At 39.0% G+C, this 15,347-nt stretch overlaps 2 protein-coding genes across 2 annotated transcripts in view; one reads left to right on the top strand and one right to left on the bottom strand.

The window, feature by feature from the left end:
* Positions 1–15,347, top strand: part of LOC134634170 (vascular cell adhesion protein 1-like) — a 383,264-nt gene that overhangs the window by 70,426 nt on the left and 297,491 nt on the right. The gene's annotated exons all lie outside the window — the stretch shown is intronic.
* LOC134634167 (B-cell receptor CD22-like) overlaps positions 8,089–15,347 on the bottom strand; it is a 36,985-nt gene continuing 29,726 nt past the window's right edge. Inside the window, exons 5-7 of the mRNA XM_063483229.1 lie at positions 11,606–11,911; positions 11,273–11,533; positions 8,089–8,204 (exon numbers count right to left, since the gene is read on the bottom strand). Coding sequence (XP_063339299.1) covers positions 8,089–8,204; positions 11,273–11,533; positions 11,606–11,911 — 683 coding nt within the window. The remainder of the gene's footprint in view (positions 8,205–11,272; positions 11,534–11,605; positions 11,912–15,347) is intronic.

Genomic DNA, 15,347 nt, shown 5'->3' with positions numbered 1-15,347 from the left:
AGCTGGTTTGCTAGAAATTGACCGGATTTATTACCATGTTCATAATTTTGTAAGCGTAGTCTTTGTACTAAGAATTTTGTTGTTTTTTTTAATCAATTATCTCATTTAATTCTAGTTTTGTTTTGCGTATTTTGTTCAATGTTTCCTGATCTTGGTGGGACGCGTAGGCTTCTTCTAGGGATTTGATGATTTTTTCTAATTCCTGAATATTTTTGTTTTCTTCTTTCTTTTCATGTGACGAAAAAGAAATTATTTTACCTCTCATCACAGCTTTCCCTGCTTCCCATAGAACAGAAGCTGATGTTCCGGGAGTGTCATTATAGTCTAAATATGAAGTCCACTCTTTTTTAAAATATTTAATAAAGTCTTCATCTTTAAGCAGTGATGTATTAAATCTCCAGTTTTTACTTGTCGTAGTATTATTCTTGTGCATTAGTGTTAAAGATACAGGAGCATGATCGCTGACAGCTATAGGGTGAATCTCAGTGTCTGAAATGTCCCTCAGCAGTGAGCTGCTGACCAAAAAATAATCCAGACGAGAGTAGGAGTGATGGACATGTAAGAAAAAAGTATATTCCTTACTGTTGGGGTGAAGGGAGCGCCATGCATTGCAAAGACCAAAGTCTTTGGTCTTTGCAATGCAAACAATATACTGTTTGATTATATTTGTGGACTGCCAATTATGCTGAGTTCCTGCTGTGTTGAGCCTATCCATTTCTTCATTTAGTCCAAGGTTGAGGTCGCCTCCAAGAATAAGTGTGCCATCTAAGTGTTCAGAGAGTGCACTGAAAAAACCGTGAAAGAATGAAGGATCATCAACATTTGGACCATATACACTTACAATACATAGCTTTTTATCAAGTATCGATAGTTTAATGATTAGGAAACTGCCCTCTGGATCTATAACTGTATCGAGTACTGTGAAATTAATTTTTTTATGGATTAAAATTGCTACTCCCCTTTGTCTAGAATTATAACAAGCTGAGAACACATTAGGAAACTCAGGCGTTTTAAGTTCATTCGAACCTCTAAGAGGTCTGTGGGTCTCTTGTAAAAGGACAACATCTGCCTGTAGTTTTTTGAGTTGGTTAAATATTTTTAACCTCTTTTCTCTGGAGCCAGCTCCATTTACATTCCATGTAACAAACCTCAGTGCCCCCATAGATGTCTGTGTATAACTAGGGGTGTACGCTGTGTGTGTCGCTTAGACAGGTGGAGAGAATACATCACTTGTTCATAAATAAAGAGAGGGAGAGAGAGAAAGAATGTGTGGCGAGATGCTCCCTGAGTCTGATTATGTGTGTGCATATTTACTAATATGAGTACGCTTGGCTTAAGTGTGTGTATCCTATACGACTGTGTGCGCTGTCTGACTGATGTAAATGTGCTGCCCTTGAGCGCATGACTGTGCGTGATCATGCTGTGCATATGTGTCGAAATAAAGGATGTTGTTTGTGGATGAGTGTGGAAGCAGGTGATCGAAGAAAGAAAAAAGAAAGAAAGAAAGCAAGGACAAGGGTGAGCAGCATAAAAACAAGAGGGGGAAAAAGAGAGAAAAAAAAAACGAGAAGGTAAAAAGAACCGGAAACATTCCAATCAAACCGTTGACGGAGAGTGACGGTGTTAATTCTGCTATGATATCACACTTAAGATGTGATTTGATACTGGTAAGTTAAACAGATGTTAATGTTAAGTTAATGCAAGTTAGTGTGAGTGGATAGGGAAAGGGTGTAGCGGATTCTTATCTGGTGTGAAGTTAATACAGCCACGGAGTGATGTCGGGGTCGCGGTGGAGCTGTCCGTCCACGTACAGCCGGTCCACAGCGATGACAGCGCGGGAGCCCTTCTGGATGAAGCCGCGTCGGATTGGGAAGAGGACCCTGCGTCGTTCCAGGATCTCTTTTGGGAACTGGTCGTTCACGCTGAAGTCCGTTCCTTTTAATTCCCTGCCGCCGCTTTTCACCTGTTCCTTTTGTTTGAAGTGGCCGAATTTGGCCACAATAGGACGTGGTCTCCCGGCTGGCGACCTCACGGCCCCCAAGCGATGCACTCTTTCGAAGGCGATGTTCTTTACAGTGCCCTCCGGCAGCTTCAGGTGGATTTTAATGAAGCTTTTCACCGTTGCCTCCGCATCCTCTCCAGCAGATTCTAGAATACCAGAAAACACAAGGTTGTCTCACATGCTACGGGCTTGTAGATCGATAACGGACTCTTTTATTTTTTTATTTTCTATGTTTAGCTGGGTCACGTTATCGGTGAGAGATTTGACCGACTCCCGTAGCATGGCATTTTCAGCGGCAAGCGTTTCCACCTCTCGCAGAGATTTAAATTCCCGGTGTAAAATCTCCACCAGGGACAGCCTCGCATCGAAACTGGACAATCGCTTGTCGATTGACTCCAGGATGTCTGCAATGTCTTTGCCGGCAGGCGATGTTGTGCCGGGGGAGTCTGCCGGGCGACATCTCTTCGATGACGGTGTCTCAATTTTGGCCGGGGAAGATGCACTCTGAGCCTTCTTCATGACTAAATCTTGGAAACAGCGGTCGATGTAATCTTGGAGAGCGTCTAAACTCTCCCCGTTGTCCTCCAGGGTGTTAGAGATGATAGGACAGATGTTGTTAGTTATATGACAATTGATTAGTATATTTGGTAATCAGTGTTGGGTGTAACGCGTTACTAAGTAACGTGCAGGTGCACATCATTTCGCGCCAGTTTGCTGCACAGTCGTATTCTAAAGCGGAAGATGTCAGACTCGGCTGAAGCGTGTGGCTGTTTTATGAAATGGACATATTCCCGTCTCTTCACTTTTCTGAAACAAGCAGACAAGAATATTACAGTAATGTGTAAGCTATGTCCTGGGGAGAAAAAACTATCGGCTGCTGTTAATAGCACGAGTAACCTACTGAAGCGCCTGACACGAGAGCATAGACGAACACTTCTGAGTGATCCTTGTTCATCATCCATGGATAACACCGCGGCAACTCCTGCTAAGCAGGCAAAACTTGATTTTACTTCAGCAGCACAGAAAGCGTCTGAAGGTGAGCTTAAAAAATGATTGCAGGCTACAATGTGGAAGACATGTTACCGCTGCGTACTGTAGAGCAGCGGTCCCCAACCCCCGGGCCACGGACCGGTACCGGCCCGTGAGTCATTTGGTACCGGGCCGCGAGAGTTGAGACTCGGGTGTGAAATGTATGGTTTTCAGGGTTTTGATCGGTTTTTAGCGTTATTTTGTTATCGTTTTTTCGTTAACTTGGTTTTCCTGGGTCTTTTCACGTGTGTTATGAATAAATCTTCTTTTTTTCGGTACCAGTACTAGTTTTATTTTGTTGTATTTATCCGCGACACCTTAAAGGCCAGTACGTGAAAATATTGTCGGGCACAAACCACTCAAGATTTATAGGGATTTTAAGAAGTATTTAGTTTAATTACTTATTTAGTAATTAAGTTACTTTTCTGACACAGTAATTAGATAAGTATTTTAAATACAATATTGACTAAGTAATTAGTAATTAGTAATTAATTATTTTTTTAAAGTAACTTACCCAACACTGTTGGTAATACTGAAGCTTAAAGAAACTTCCCTCCTGTTAAGAAATCAGTTTCACCCGGTTCTTTTTTATTCCTCGGGCATCCAGAGACGGCACCGGACTCAGTAGTCATTTCACAAAACCTTTATTCATCTTTATTCATCTTCATTTAAGCATGCATCTTCTAGAAGGGAAGACGTGCATGGCCGGTGTCCCTCTGCAAATCTTCACTCCTTTGTTTGTTACAGTCTGCTTTATAGAAGCGACCCCATCATAAAACTCTCATGGTGTGCTGCAAACTCTGTGTTTGTGTGTGTATGCACGAGCACGTGAGTGCCTGTGTGTGCGCGTACCCGTGTGTCTAAGTGAGTGCACGTGAGTGACTGTGTGCATGTAGGTGTGGGTGTGTCGCAACAGTCAAAGCACTGTGTGTGTCTCTGTATACGTGACTTCCTGGGGGTCATAAAAGTAATCTCCTCACCCAAGCGACACCAAATTCCTCTAGACAACATAGACAACAGAGTTAACATACTACAAACACTGAGACCCCCACTCTGTATCCACTGGACCATTGGCCTCTTGTTGTCTTACATTTACAGATAAGGTGGAGAGTCTCCTGCAAACCTACTTCTAAGTTATAACAATTATGAGTTTTTATTAAAGGTACAAGCATCAGCATCAGCAATCCCCAACTGTAGCTTCCTGTCTCCTTTTATGACACCAGACCCCCAGTGTCCATAAATTCCTTTCTCTCTAAACAATTACACACACTCTCAGGCCTACAGCTAAGCCAAACTGAAACACAAAGACAAATCCTTTCCTATTCATCTGATCTAAACAAATTTAACACATCATATTATAATAATTATTTTCTTGTACTCACACTCCCAATGGTGCAAGTTGTTTGTTTGCAGTCACACAATCACAGATGAATTACTCTCTGAATGCTATCTGTTAATTGTTGCTGTGTAAAATAACTCTGTGAGACACTGGTCAACAAAATCCATACTATTGACAGTCACAACTGATAAGAATTAAAGGTTCACATGAAATTTCATAGGAAATAAATGTGGGTCATTTTAACCCTTAGATGCACACGTGGGGTCAAAAATGACCCCACGGGTTGTTTTTCTTTAAAATCTTTAAAACGCAAAGTTGTAATATATTCATATTCCAGGTATTCCTCATAAAACATGTTTGTAACATGAGGCCATTTGCATTTTTATTTATTTTTTCATTAATTTAAAAAAAAATGCAGTTTTTGTATCACTACCCCACTCTTCCACAAGTGGGGTCAAAAATGACCCCAAGCAGTTCCTATGGAATCTTCTATGAAACTTTCATTCTTAGCAACTCTGACTGTCCCACTTACACTTCTAAAGGATCAAGAATTAATTTTTACACAGTAACATACATGATTTATAGTCAGGGCTGCACAGAAGTGGTCCGCAGGTGTGCATTTGCTGTTGGAATAAAAGTATTCGCTGCTGGAATAAAAGTATTCCCGGAAATTCAGAGAATACGCGCTTCTTTTGTGGTAGAGGAACACCAAAGTAATTGCTTACGGAGCTTGCTTCTTCGACATCTTTAAAAGTTCTGAACAAATGTCTGTCCTCCTCCAGAACATATAATGTACGCAAACGAGCGTTCCAACTTCTTATCTGGTACGCATCTTTTATTTTGAGACCTGCGGACCATTTATGTGCAGCCCTGTTTATAGTTTCCTGTGCATTTCAAACATTGTCCTTTCTGATGTTTTTTTTTAATATTTAAAGTAACATGGCTGCTATGAGGCCAGGAAGGATCCCTGTGGACCTTGCCCTACAAATGATCCAGGACGGATGGGATGAAGAGCCCATCGGAGGCATTGACTCAGAATCTGAAATCTAAGATATAGAGGACCCAGACTATTGTCCCCCCCACTGAACAAGGCCAGTCAGATACAGAGGAGTCCTCTGAAGAGGAAATGGATATTGAGTCTAACAGAATGAGCCCCTCTTACTGCTCTAGCCACAATATTCTGAATTGGTCGGCCAGGGCTTGCACCTGGGTTTAGTACTGTCTCCCCAATAGATGCATGGAAGATGTTCATGTCTGATAATGTAATAGAAGAGGTGCTGACATGCGCAAACATGGAGTCATGAAGAGTAGCCATAGACAGGGGAAAAGAGTGGAAAAATGTAATCAAACATAAGCTCCTAGCCTTCATTTGATTAACCATTCTTGCAGGAAGTGAGAAGAACTGGGATGTACCAGTCGGTGTGTTTTTTGGGAGTCCTCTGCATAACCCATTGTACAAGGCCACTATGTCAATTCAAAGATTTAAAGATATTCGCCATTTCTTGCACTTTGATGACAAGAGGACCAGAGCCTACCGACTGAAAACAAACCACATGGTAGCTTTCCACTACATATGGGGCCTGTTCCTGGTCAACTGCAGGCAGAAATTCATCCTCAGCGATTGTGGTACAGTGGATGAACAACTTGTGCCTTTCAGAGGGAAGACCCAGCTTCTGCAGTATATGCCGAGCAAGCATACAAAAGTGATACAAGTGATACAAAAACTGCAATTTCTTAAAATTAATGAAAAAATAAATAAAAATGCAAAGGGCCTCATGTCACAAACATGTTTTATGAGGAATACCTAAAATATGAAAATATTACAACTCTTCATTTTAAAGATTTTGAAGAATAACTACCGCGTTTATAGCAAAATGCATTGTTTCTATTTGGGGTCATTTTTGACCCCACTCGTGGAAGAGTGTAGGTATTGGTAGGTTGTGCATCTAAGGGTTAAAACCACTTATAGAGGTTTTGGGTAGTAATACAAAAACAGCAATTTTGTCAAATTTATAAAAGATAAGTCGAAAAATTTAAATGGCCTGATTTTAATAACATGCTTTTGAAGACTAGCTGAAATATGAAATAATAACAACTTTTCATTTGAAAGAATCCCTTATGCATCTAAGGACTAATATATAGAGAGCTGTAATATGATATAACTAAGAAAAGAAAAGTATTTATTGACAATGTGACTGCAAATAGAACATACAAGTTTCTTGAAAACAAAGAAATGAGATAAGAAAGGTCGAGCTAGTCAACCCATCAGAGCATGCTTTCAGTTATTACATACAAAACTGAAGGCATAAGAGACCCACAAACAAGCAGCAGTTGAAGATGGCTGCAGTAAAGGCCAGCAGAGCATGTCAACCACAGGAGGAACCACAGCTTTTCCCCTACCCGTTCTGATCTTGATCATATTCATGTCTTTGCATGTTTTGCTTCTTAAGCTTTACAAAATAAATACTTTGTGTTTTATACACCAGTCTTGAGTCAGACTCAAGTGTTTTTTTTAAATTTCTTTTTAAGATTTTTACTCTGGCCTACAAGATGCATATTCAAATACTTACTGTTGTCATTGTTATTATTGTATTAATCTGTGTATAAATTTATTATGCACATATTTAGGACTTTAATACACTTAATTGACATAAAGATCTAAAGAGTACTTTAATTATTAATGATGTTATCTTGTTAATTGATTAAGTGATTAAAAAACTGTATTAGTCATTTACTGACGGCAGAATTCACATCAATCAATTTTCTGCTATAATGCCTCAGGTCCTGTAGTATATTTCTTGAATACATAACTTTTGTAGTTACTTAACAGATAGTAGGCCACATAATTAAGACATTTGTTTGCAAAATATTGTGTGTCTGTTTTCTCACAGCACCTAAAAACAGTGTCTGAACCCCACTGACCAACTTTCCCCTATGTATTTAAATGTTCCCTTTTTACTCTGTCAGCTGTTCATCAGTGAAGTGAATCAGCAACAAGCAGACAATTTATCATTTGGGGTTGTTCGGTCAGAATGAAAACTATACAGTAACACTGCAGTAAATACAATTTAGTTGTTGTGCAGCAAAAGCAGACAGCAGATTGTTGATACCTGAGCTTAAGAGTTCCAAATAATAATTATCTTCTCTTGCGGATTCTTTAGTTACTGTGTTATGACATAATGCCACGAGATTTACATCCCCTTTGTGTAATGGAATAGAATTAAGACTGAATAACTGACAGCTTGGTGAAATGTTTACTGTATGTTTAATAGATTTTTTAACATGTGGAGTTAATACCAGGACTGCCAAATCCTGTTCATCTAAATAAAAAAATTGCAAAACTGCAGATTTAGACAAATTTACAGAGCAACTGGACAGTTTTGAAACACTTATGTAAACTGGTGGACTGCACAAGTGTACTTCATTTTGTCAGTTGGGGAGATAAGATATTAAATGAAAGGAATAGAAGAGGTTTGTCTTGAAAGGAAGGGAGGCTTAGCAGTTATTTCAGAAGTTTACACTCAATATTTATTCAGATTTAATGGAAAGATGTAGATGTCTCATTAATGTTTTATTTTGGCCATGTTCTAGTGGTTGCTGACAGATCTTTGATGCTGCTGGCAATGAGGCATCTTCTCATCCTCTTCCCTTGTCTTTCCTGGGTTGGGTTTGAGACTTGGAATCCAGTGTTGGGTCCATCTGGTCCTCCCCCATGCACCTACTTCTCTGTATTATCATTCTTGCCCTTCTGTTCATGGCCCGGCAGCTTGGTCTCACCTTCTTTGCCCTTGGGCTCCTTGGCCAGGACTCCAAGGGCAGGACAAAAGACAAAATCTAAAGGTAACAGTAGCTTGAAAAATTTATTAATTAAAAAAGAAAAAAAAAAGAAAAGAAAAACGAATTAATATCAGAGCACCAAATTTGATTGTTTGAATCAGTACAGGGTCATTTTCCTCCTCAGGCTCAGCTGAGGCTAATGCATCAGGTGAGGAAAAAACTGTCACATGTATACATTTAATTTCTGTTCATATGATCTAATTATAATATAATAAGATATACTCATATACCAAGGAACTTGTTGATTTTAGTCAAATGCACGTAATTTCAAATATTCTCAAGCATTTTTCACTTGTTTTCACTTTGTTGTTGAATTAAATTATTGTTTCTACACATTATTGTTGCAATTACATGTTTTGTACACACTTTACATTGTGGAGGTAAACATTACCATGTTCTCAGAGGCGGATGATATCCTTCGACATCTGTCGGACAATGCTCAGGATATTTTATGAGTGTGTTGTGACCAGTGCCATCCTCTATGCTGTTGCACACTTGGGCAGCAAGTTAAGAGTTCCAGATGCTAAAGGCCTCAATAAACTGATCTGCAAGGCCAGTAATGTTGTGAGGACGGAGCTGGACTCCCTTAGGGTGGCGTCTGAGAGGCGGATGTTATCAAAAATAAGGACAGTGCTGGATAATAACTCCCACCTACTCCATGACATGCTGGCTAGTCACAGGAGCATGTTCAGTGAGAGACTGAGATTACCAAAAAGGACCACTGAAGACAAGAAATCATTCCTGCCTGTGGATATCTCCCTGTACAACTCCCCCATCTAACACACTGTACACACTCCAATAGTTACACCCGTTTGCACATGCTTCACAGTAAAATAACAAATGACAAAGTTTCACAGGTTAGAGTAAAATGTCCATCATATATACTTCACCTCTGTAATATTCTTGAAAGTTATAATTGAGCGATTTGTACTTATTAGTGCTATTTCTGAAATGTTTAAACTTTGTAATATATTGTATTAATTCACTGTAATCCACATAATTTCCTTTGGGATTATTAAAGTATCCTGATTCTGATGATCTAAAACTAAAAAAGACAAAGAAGTTTATCTATTTCATGTTTGTGTATTTTGTTACATTTAGTGAGCCAGTGACATTCATTATCCAAGTTGTAGCTGACTTTATTACCATTTTAGATTAAAAACCAGAGATGGGTAAAAACTTGCCAGGCTGACAATTGACTTTGAGGTTTTATGCATCACTTTTCTGTAAGGGAAATTGCTTCAATTTTTTTTAAACATTATTAAATTATTTTTCTTCACATTTACAAATCTGTTGTATGCTTTCATGACTGTGGATTACAATTTTACAACTTAGAAAATGAAATAAGTTTATAATAGGAGTGTGAATGATCATTATTCCGTATTATCAACAGTAAAAACTAATTTTGCTTTGGGCTCTGACTCTTTCAGTTCTCTGAGGCCATTCCAGGCAATTTTTGTGATCTACATCACATACTAATGTTTCAAGAATTAGTGAACATATGGAACATTCACACAATTTTAGACCAAAACTTTGAACCTAACCCACTGTGGACCAGCTTGTGTTAACCATGAATATCTTTGGTGATCTGGGCAGAATAAAACATCATCATCTTCAAGACACTGAAAACTGACTTTAAGCTCAACATACCACACTACCCTTTGTAATACACCTACCCAGGATTTACTGTGTCACAAAAACCTTAGTGAGAGAATTCTACATTCAGTGACTGTACTGCAAACACAAAGCACATAGTAGTTCAACAACCGAGCAACCCCATTTTGGTGGCTATTGTCAAAGTTGGCAGACAGGAGCCAACATGCAGGACTCAGAAAACAAGAAACAAACTTAAAATCAGCTTTAATTACAAACCCCAAAGTACTACTTTTCTGAAAAAAAAAAACCCTATAGCAAGGCAGGGCACCAGCAGGTAGATAGTGTATGAACATGATGATAAGAAAAATAATTTAAAAAATGCTACAGTATGTGGAGGTTTTGAGTCTTCTGCTGAAACTTCTTGAGTTTCATGTAAACTAGTTTGTTATTGGACAGCTGCGACATCTATTTATACACTTTAACAATTACCTAAAAACAAAAGATGTGAAAGCAGACATGCGAATTTAAACCTGAACATAAAAAGCGGCAGGATGCGATTTGTTGGTTTGACGTTGATCTGTGAAAATGACATTTTTTTTGTGCCGGTACTGTGTGTGCTTCTTTAATGTAATGACTTATTTCTTGACCTCAGCGTACACTTCCTCTTGGCCATCAGCACGCTCTGTGTTTTTTGGCTTGTTGACTTTCACCTGTGCATACACTGTATCCTGCTGCTGTCCTCTGTCCTGCACTGAGTCAGAGGATGCTTCATTTCTCAGCACAGAGAAGCTGATCTCTCCATAATGGATGTTTTCTTCTTCTCCTTCTGATTTACTTGCTGGCTTTTCAACAACCGGCTCTTCACTTATTTGAATCTATAAAATGAAACAAATAGAAAGGTTCATTTAAATTTATTAAGCAGCTGATGGAGGTACTAGAGTAAATAACTATCCGAACAGTTCAATAAATTACAGAGAAGTTGAGTATTTTCTTACATGAGTCTGTTGTTGATTTTGATGCTTGGACTTTAAGCACCTGAAAGATATAAGAGGCTGTAAAACTAACTGTCCTCTGTTTTAGGTTAAATATATGTGTGAGTAAACAGATATTTTAATGTGCAGCTACCATGTCAGTGACAGTACCTGATAGCGTTTCTACTATGATGTATTATTTACCAAACAAAGATAATCAAGCAGAGTAACATCATCCCAAGGATTCCTCCAAGAAATGACCACAGTGGGAATCCTGGTAGAAAACCAATATCAATATGAATCAACACAAGAGTTAAACAGATCATGAGGTTCTTTTTTTTCTTTTCCGTTATATTACCATGATGTTTAATTTTACACTTTGTACAGCACTTTTTAGAAAAAAACAAAACACTTCAAGAGATTTAATGAGTTACTCAATAAAAGAAGAAGAAAAAGTTAGACAATAGCATAAAACACTTCAGTGGCATGAGCCGTTACCTTTAATAGCCACGTGGATCTCAGCTGATGTCTGATTACCCAGATCATTAGTGGCCACACAGTAATAAACTCCTCCATCTGTTACATTGAAGCTGTAAATCTCTCCTTCAGATACTTTCACAGCTCCATCTCTGCTCTTCTTGAACCAGGTGAAGCTGCTGACTGGAGGTTTGGCTCTGCTGGAGCAGGTCAGCTTCACCCAGCTGCCTGCTGACACCAAACCTGATGGACTGATGGATGCTGAGGTGTCTTTAGGAGCATCTGGAGAAAAACAATGGAGTCCCACGAATCATGATATGTTGACAGGATCCAACAACAAACTGATTGTCTTACGTGAAACACTGAGAGTCTCTTCTGTCTCTGCTGTCTTGGTGTCTTTTCCTTGGTTCACAGGATATCTGGCAGAGCAGCTGATCTTCTTTCCATCATGTGTGTCTGACAGAGTGATGTTCTGCTGGATTTTAGTTGTAAAGCTTCCATCTGTGTTTTCCTCTATTTTGTTGTGAGAGTCTTGTTGGAGATTCCCGGTGAGTTGAGGAGGGGAGTGTGGACAGGGAGTGAGAGCTGAGCAGGTTATAGTGACAGACTCCTTCTCATTCAGATCACCTGGGATTGTTATATTGGGCCTCCAAGGAGAATCTGTGGTTTCACATCAAACACAGTTTGATAAGTCAATAATGTGAAAAGATGTAGCTCAGTGTGGATTGTTGAAAGCTTTCATAACATATTGAAATTGTTTACAATCAGGAACATAAATGTATATTTAAACATAATTATGATAAAATGAGTTTAGGACGTGTTTATTTTTTCCTCAACAGTAGACAGTTTTCCTTCAGTATAAAATATGTGACTTAGATATCTCTATCTGCATTGATTTGTCAGACTGTAAATGACTGAAATGAGACGGCTCACTTGGAATAAAGAGGAGACTCAGTAACATGATGTCTGTCATGATGTTCACAGACTGGAGTGTGACAAAACTCATCACCTGGAAAAATATATATAAAAAGAAATCCATTATTGCACAAATATAAGATCAAACTAGAAATTCTCTTTTTACAAGGGGTTTAGTTTGTTTTTTAAATATATACCAAGGGCGTCGATTTGGCATGGACGGAAGGGACACGTCCCCACCAATATCCAGCGATTACTGAATTGTCCCCACCAATAATTTGATCTCTTCGAGTAAAGAAAAACAAACCCGATAGAAAGAAAAAAAACCCGATCTGTCAACGTCTCATTCACCCAGCGGTGCAGAAAGAGTTAAATTACGTTCTCTACGTCATGTGACAAATATGGCCAATGTGATTGGCTGTGCCTTTCAGGGAGCTCTGTTCAGTTTTAGCAGCAGCAAGCCTGCGCTGGACCTGCAAGGAGGAGAGGAGGACGGCAGCAAAAAAGGAAGAAAAGTATTTTTCAAAGAAACCTGTAAGTCACTTAAAGTCAAGTTCACTCATAAAGTGTGTCCGTCATAATAACGTTACAGGCTATGCTAGGCTTTGGCCCACATCAGTCTAAAATTGTATGTAACCATAAATAACGTGTTTTGGAAACTAACTGCACAACAGGCAGCACTGTTAGTTCTCTCAGTCTCAGAGTAGCATTTCTAATTTTGATTGAAACTGTCAGAGAAAACGGAGCCTCGAGCAAGCCAGGATATTAGTTTACAGAGGCTGTTAAAGTTATATGTCTAACGTTAAAATGCTGGTGACACAATAATTTCATCCTAATAGTGCTGACATATTCATAGGGTTAATTTTTGAGACAAAATATCATGAGGTAGTCGTGATTTTGCAAATATTTCAACTTGTAGTGCAGTTTGCACAAATTGTTTTAAAAATGCACTCACCCTACAAACCTTACTGATGAGTCAAGATCTGCACAAAGTGACAGAAACACTGAAGCAGCTCCACATTTTATTCTTATTGTCATGTATGTCCTATTTGTCAGCTGACAGCAGAACCAACACAAAGCTCAGAGAGTGATAGTGATACAAGATCACAGGTGAAATTGGATGATGACTTGTTGGTTCATGACTGTATTTGAAGCACATGTGTGACTGCATGTATGTGGAGTGTCTCACTGTTATTTATCAGGTGACAGAGGCAGCTCTGCCATGTTGTAGCTCAGACAGAGGTGAAGAGGCGAGGTCACAGGTGACTGATGTTTTGGTGCTATAGATTAACTAGTATTTATTATCATGACAGTTGTTAGGCTGCTGATGTAAATTGATTCATTAGTGTATATTTGACAAAGAATCTGAATTGACATGTCTCACTTTTTATATGGCACGAATCAATGTGTTATTTTATCAGGTGGCAATATGTCCTAGTGCAGTCAGAGGGGAAGAGCCAGGGCTCCTGATGTGAGGCACATCAAGCACAGAATAATCATTTTAATCTGAGGATTAAACGCATGTACTGAGGCTGAAAGAAGCTTCAGTGTCTCAGAAGACTTCTAATTTTCTTAAACTCAATAGTAATAAATCCGAGCTCCTCTTGGTCGGCACTAAATCAACATTATCCAGAACCAACAGTTTCTCTATTACTATCAATAACTCGCCGGTCTCCGTTTCTTCCTCTGTGAAAAGTTTGGGTGTCATCCTCGAAAGTACTCTATCTTTCAATTCACACATTAATAATGTCACTCGGTCTGCATATTTTCAATTGCGCAACATCAATCGTCTCCGTCCTTTTCTCACCCCACATGGCACTGCCATTCTTGTCCATAGCCTTGTTACTTCCCGGATTGATTATTGTAATTCACTTCTTTTTGGTCTTACTCAAAAATCCATCCACAAGCTTCAACGCATCCAGAACTCTGCTGCCCGTATCATCACCAGGACCCCTTCTATCCACCACATCACTCCTGTCCTGCAGCAGCTTCATTGGCTCCCGGTCAAGTATCGTATCAATTTCAAAATACTCTTGTACGCATTTAAAGCTATTCATCATCTCTCTCCTCCATATCTTTCTGATCTGGTTAACATCACCACCCCATCTCGTTGTCTCAGATCTTCTTCTTCCCTTTCACTCTCTGTCCCCTCCCCCCGTCTTGTCACCATGGGGAGCAGGGCTTTCAGCTGCTCTGCTCCACGACTCTGGAATTCCCTACCTCCTGATTTAAGAAATATCTCTACCTTCTCTCTCTTTAAGTCCCAACTCAAAACCCACTTGTTCAAATTAGCTTATCCCACATAACCTCTCCATTCGGCTATTTTAAATTTGTTTATGTTTTATGATTGTGTAAACTCTTTGCTTTTATGTTGCTTTTTACTCTACTGTGTACAGCGACCTTGAGTGTTTTGAAAGGCGCTTTCAAATAAAATGTATTATTATTATTAAAAACATGGCTAAGGTTAACAATGACTCAAATGAGATTAAACAATGCTGCTGTATGCCATGTTCACCAGGAGAGACTGGACAGTATAGATGTAAAACAAATATGCCAGCAGTTTATCTCAGTTAACAAGAGGAGCAGGCATGCGTTTGGCTCCTTCACATAGTGAGTTGTTGTGTGGGGGCACCAGTAGTCCATGTCTGTTGCTGTAACAGTAGTTCACGTTTAGAATAAGAAGTCCCAGCTCACTGATTTGATCGGGGCAACAGTGCCTAAACTGTTGCATGATTTTGCTGAGAGATCTTTTACTTTGTGGTAATCTTAGATGAGTAGTTTTATGGACAAAAACCACCAGCTCATTCAGTGTTCCCTTAGTGCTAATGTATCAGAGATGTTGGTGTACTATAACTGAAGTAATGTTGTTAAGTCCTTAAAGTCATATTCTTTTATTGTCATGACTGTATTTGAAGCTATTTTTATTTTTGTATGATACCTGATTTATATGGAATATGGCTGAAGTAAACTAAAGACTAAAATACTTAGTCATTTGTTTAATAGTAATTTAACATTATATAATTCACATAAAACTTGTGATTTTAAATGGTTTAAAAGCATGTAGAATAGCATATGTAGGCAAGTATATTTCTCCTCTTTTTTATTAAGAAGCAAAAACAAAAAGGAAAAAAAAAAAAAGAAACAGGGCAGGGTTCCGTGGTTGAATCATCCGTCCCCACCA

The sequence above is a fragment of the Pelmatolapia mariae genome, linkage group LG9, assembly GCF_036321145.2.
Source record: "Pelmatolapia mariae isolate MD_Pm_ZW linkage group LG9, Pm_UMD_F_2, whole genome shotgun sequence".
In the NCBI taxonomy this organism is placed as follows: Eukaryota; Metazoa; Chordata; class Actinopteri; order Cichliformes; family Cichlidae; genus Pelmatolapia; species Pelmatolapia mariae.
The sequence above is the reverse complement of the archived record's forward strand: the minus strand, read 5'-3'. Positions and strand labels throughout refer to the sequence as shown.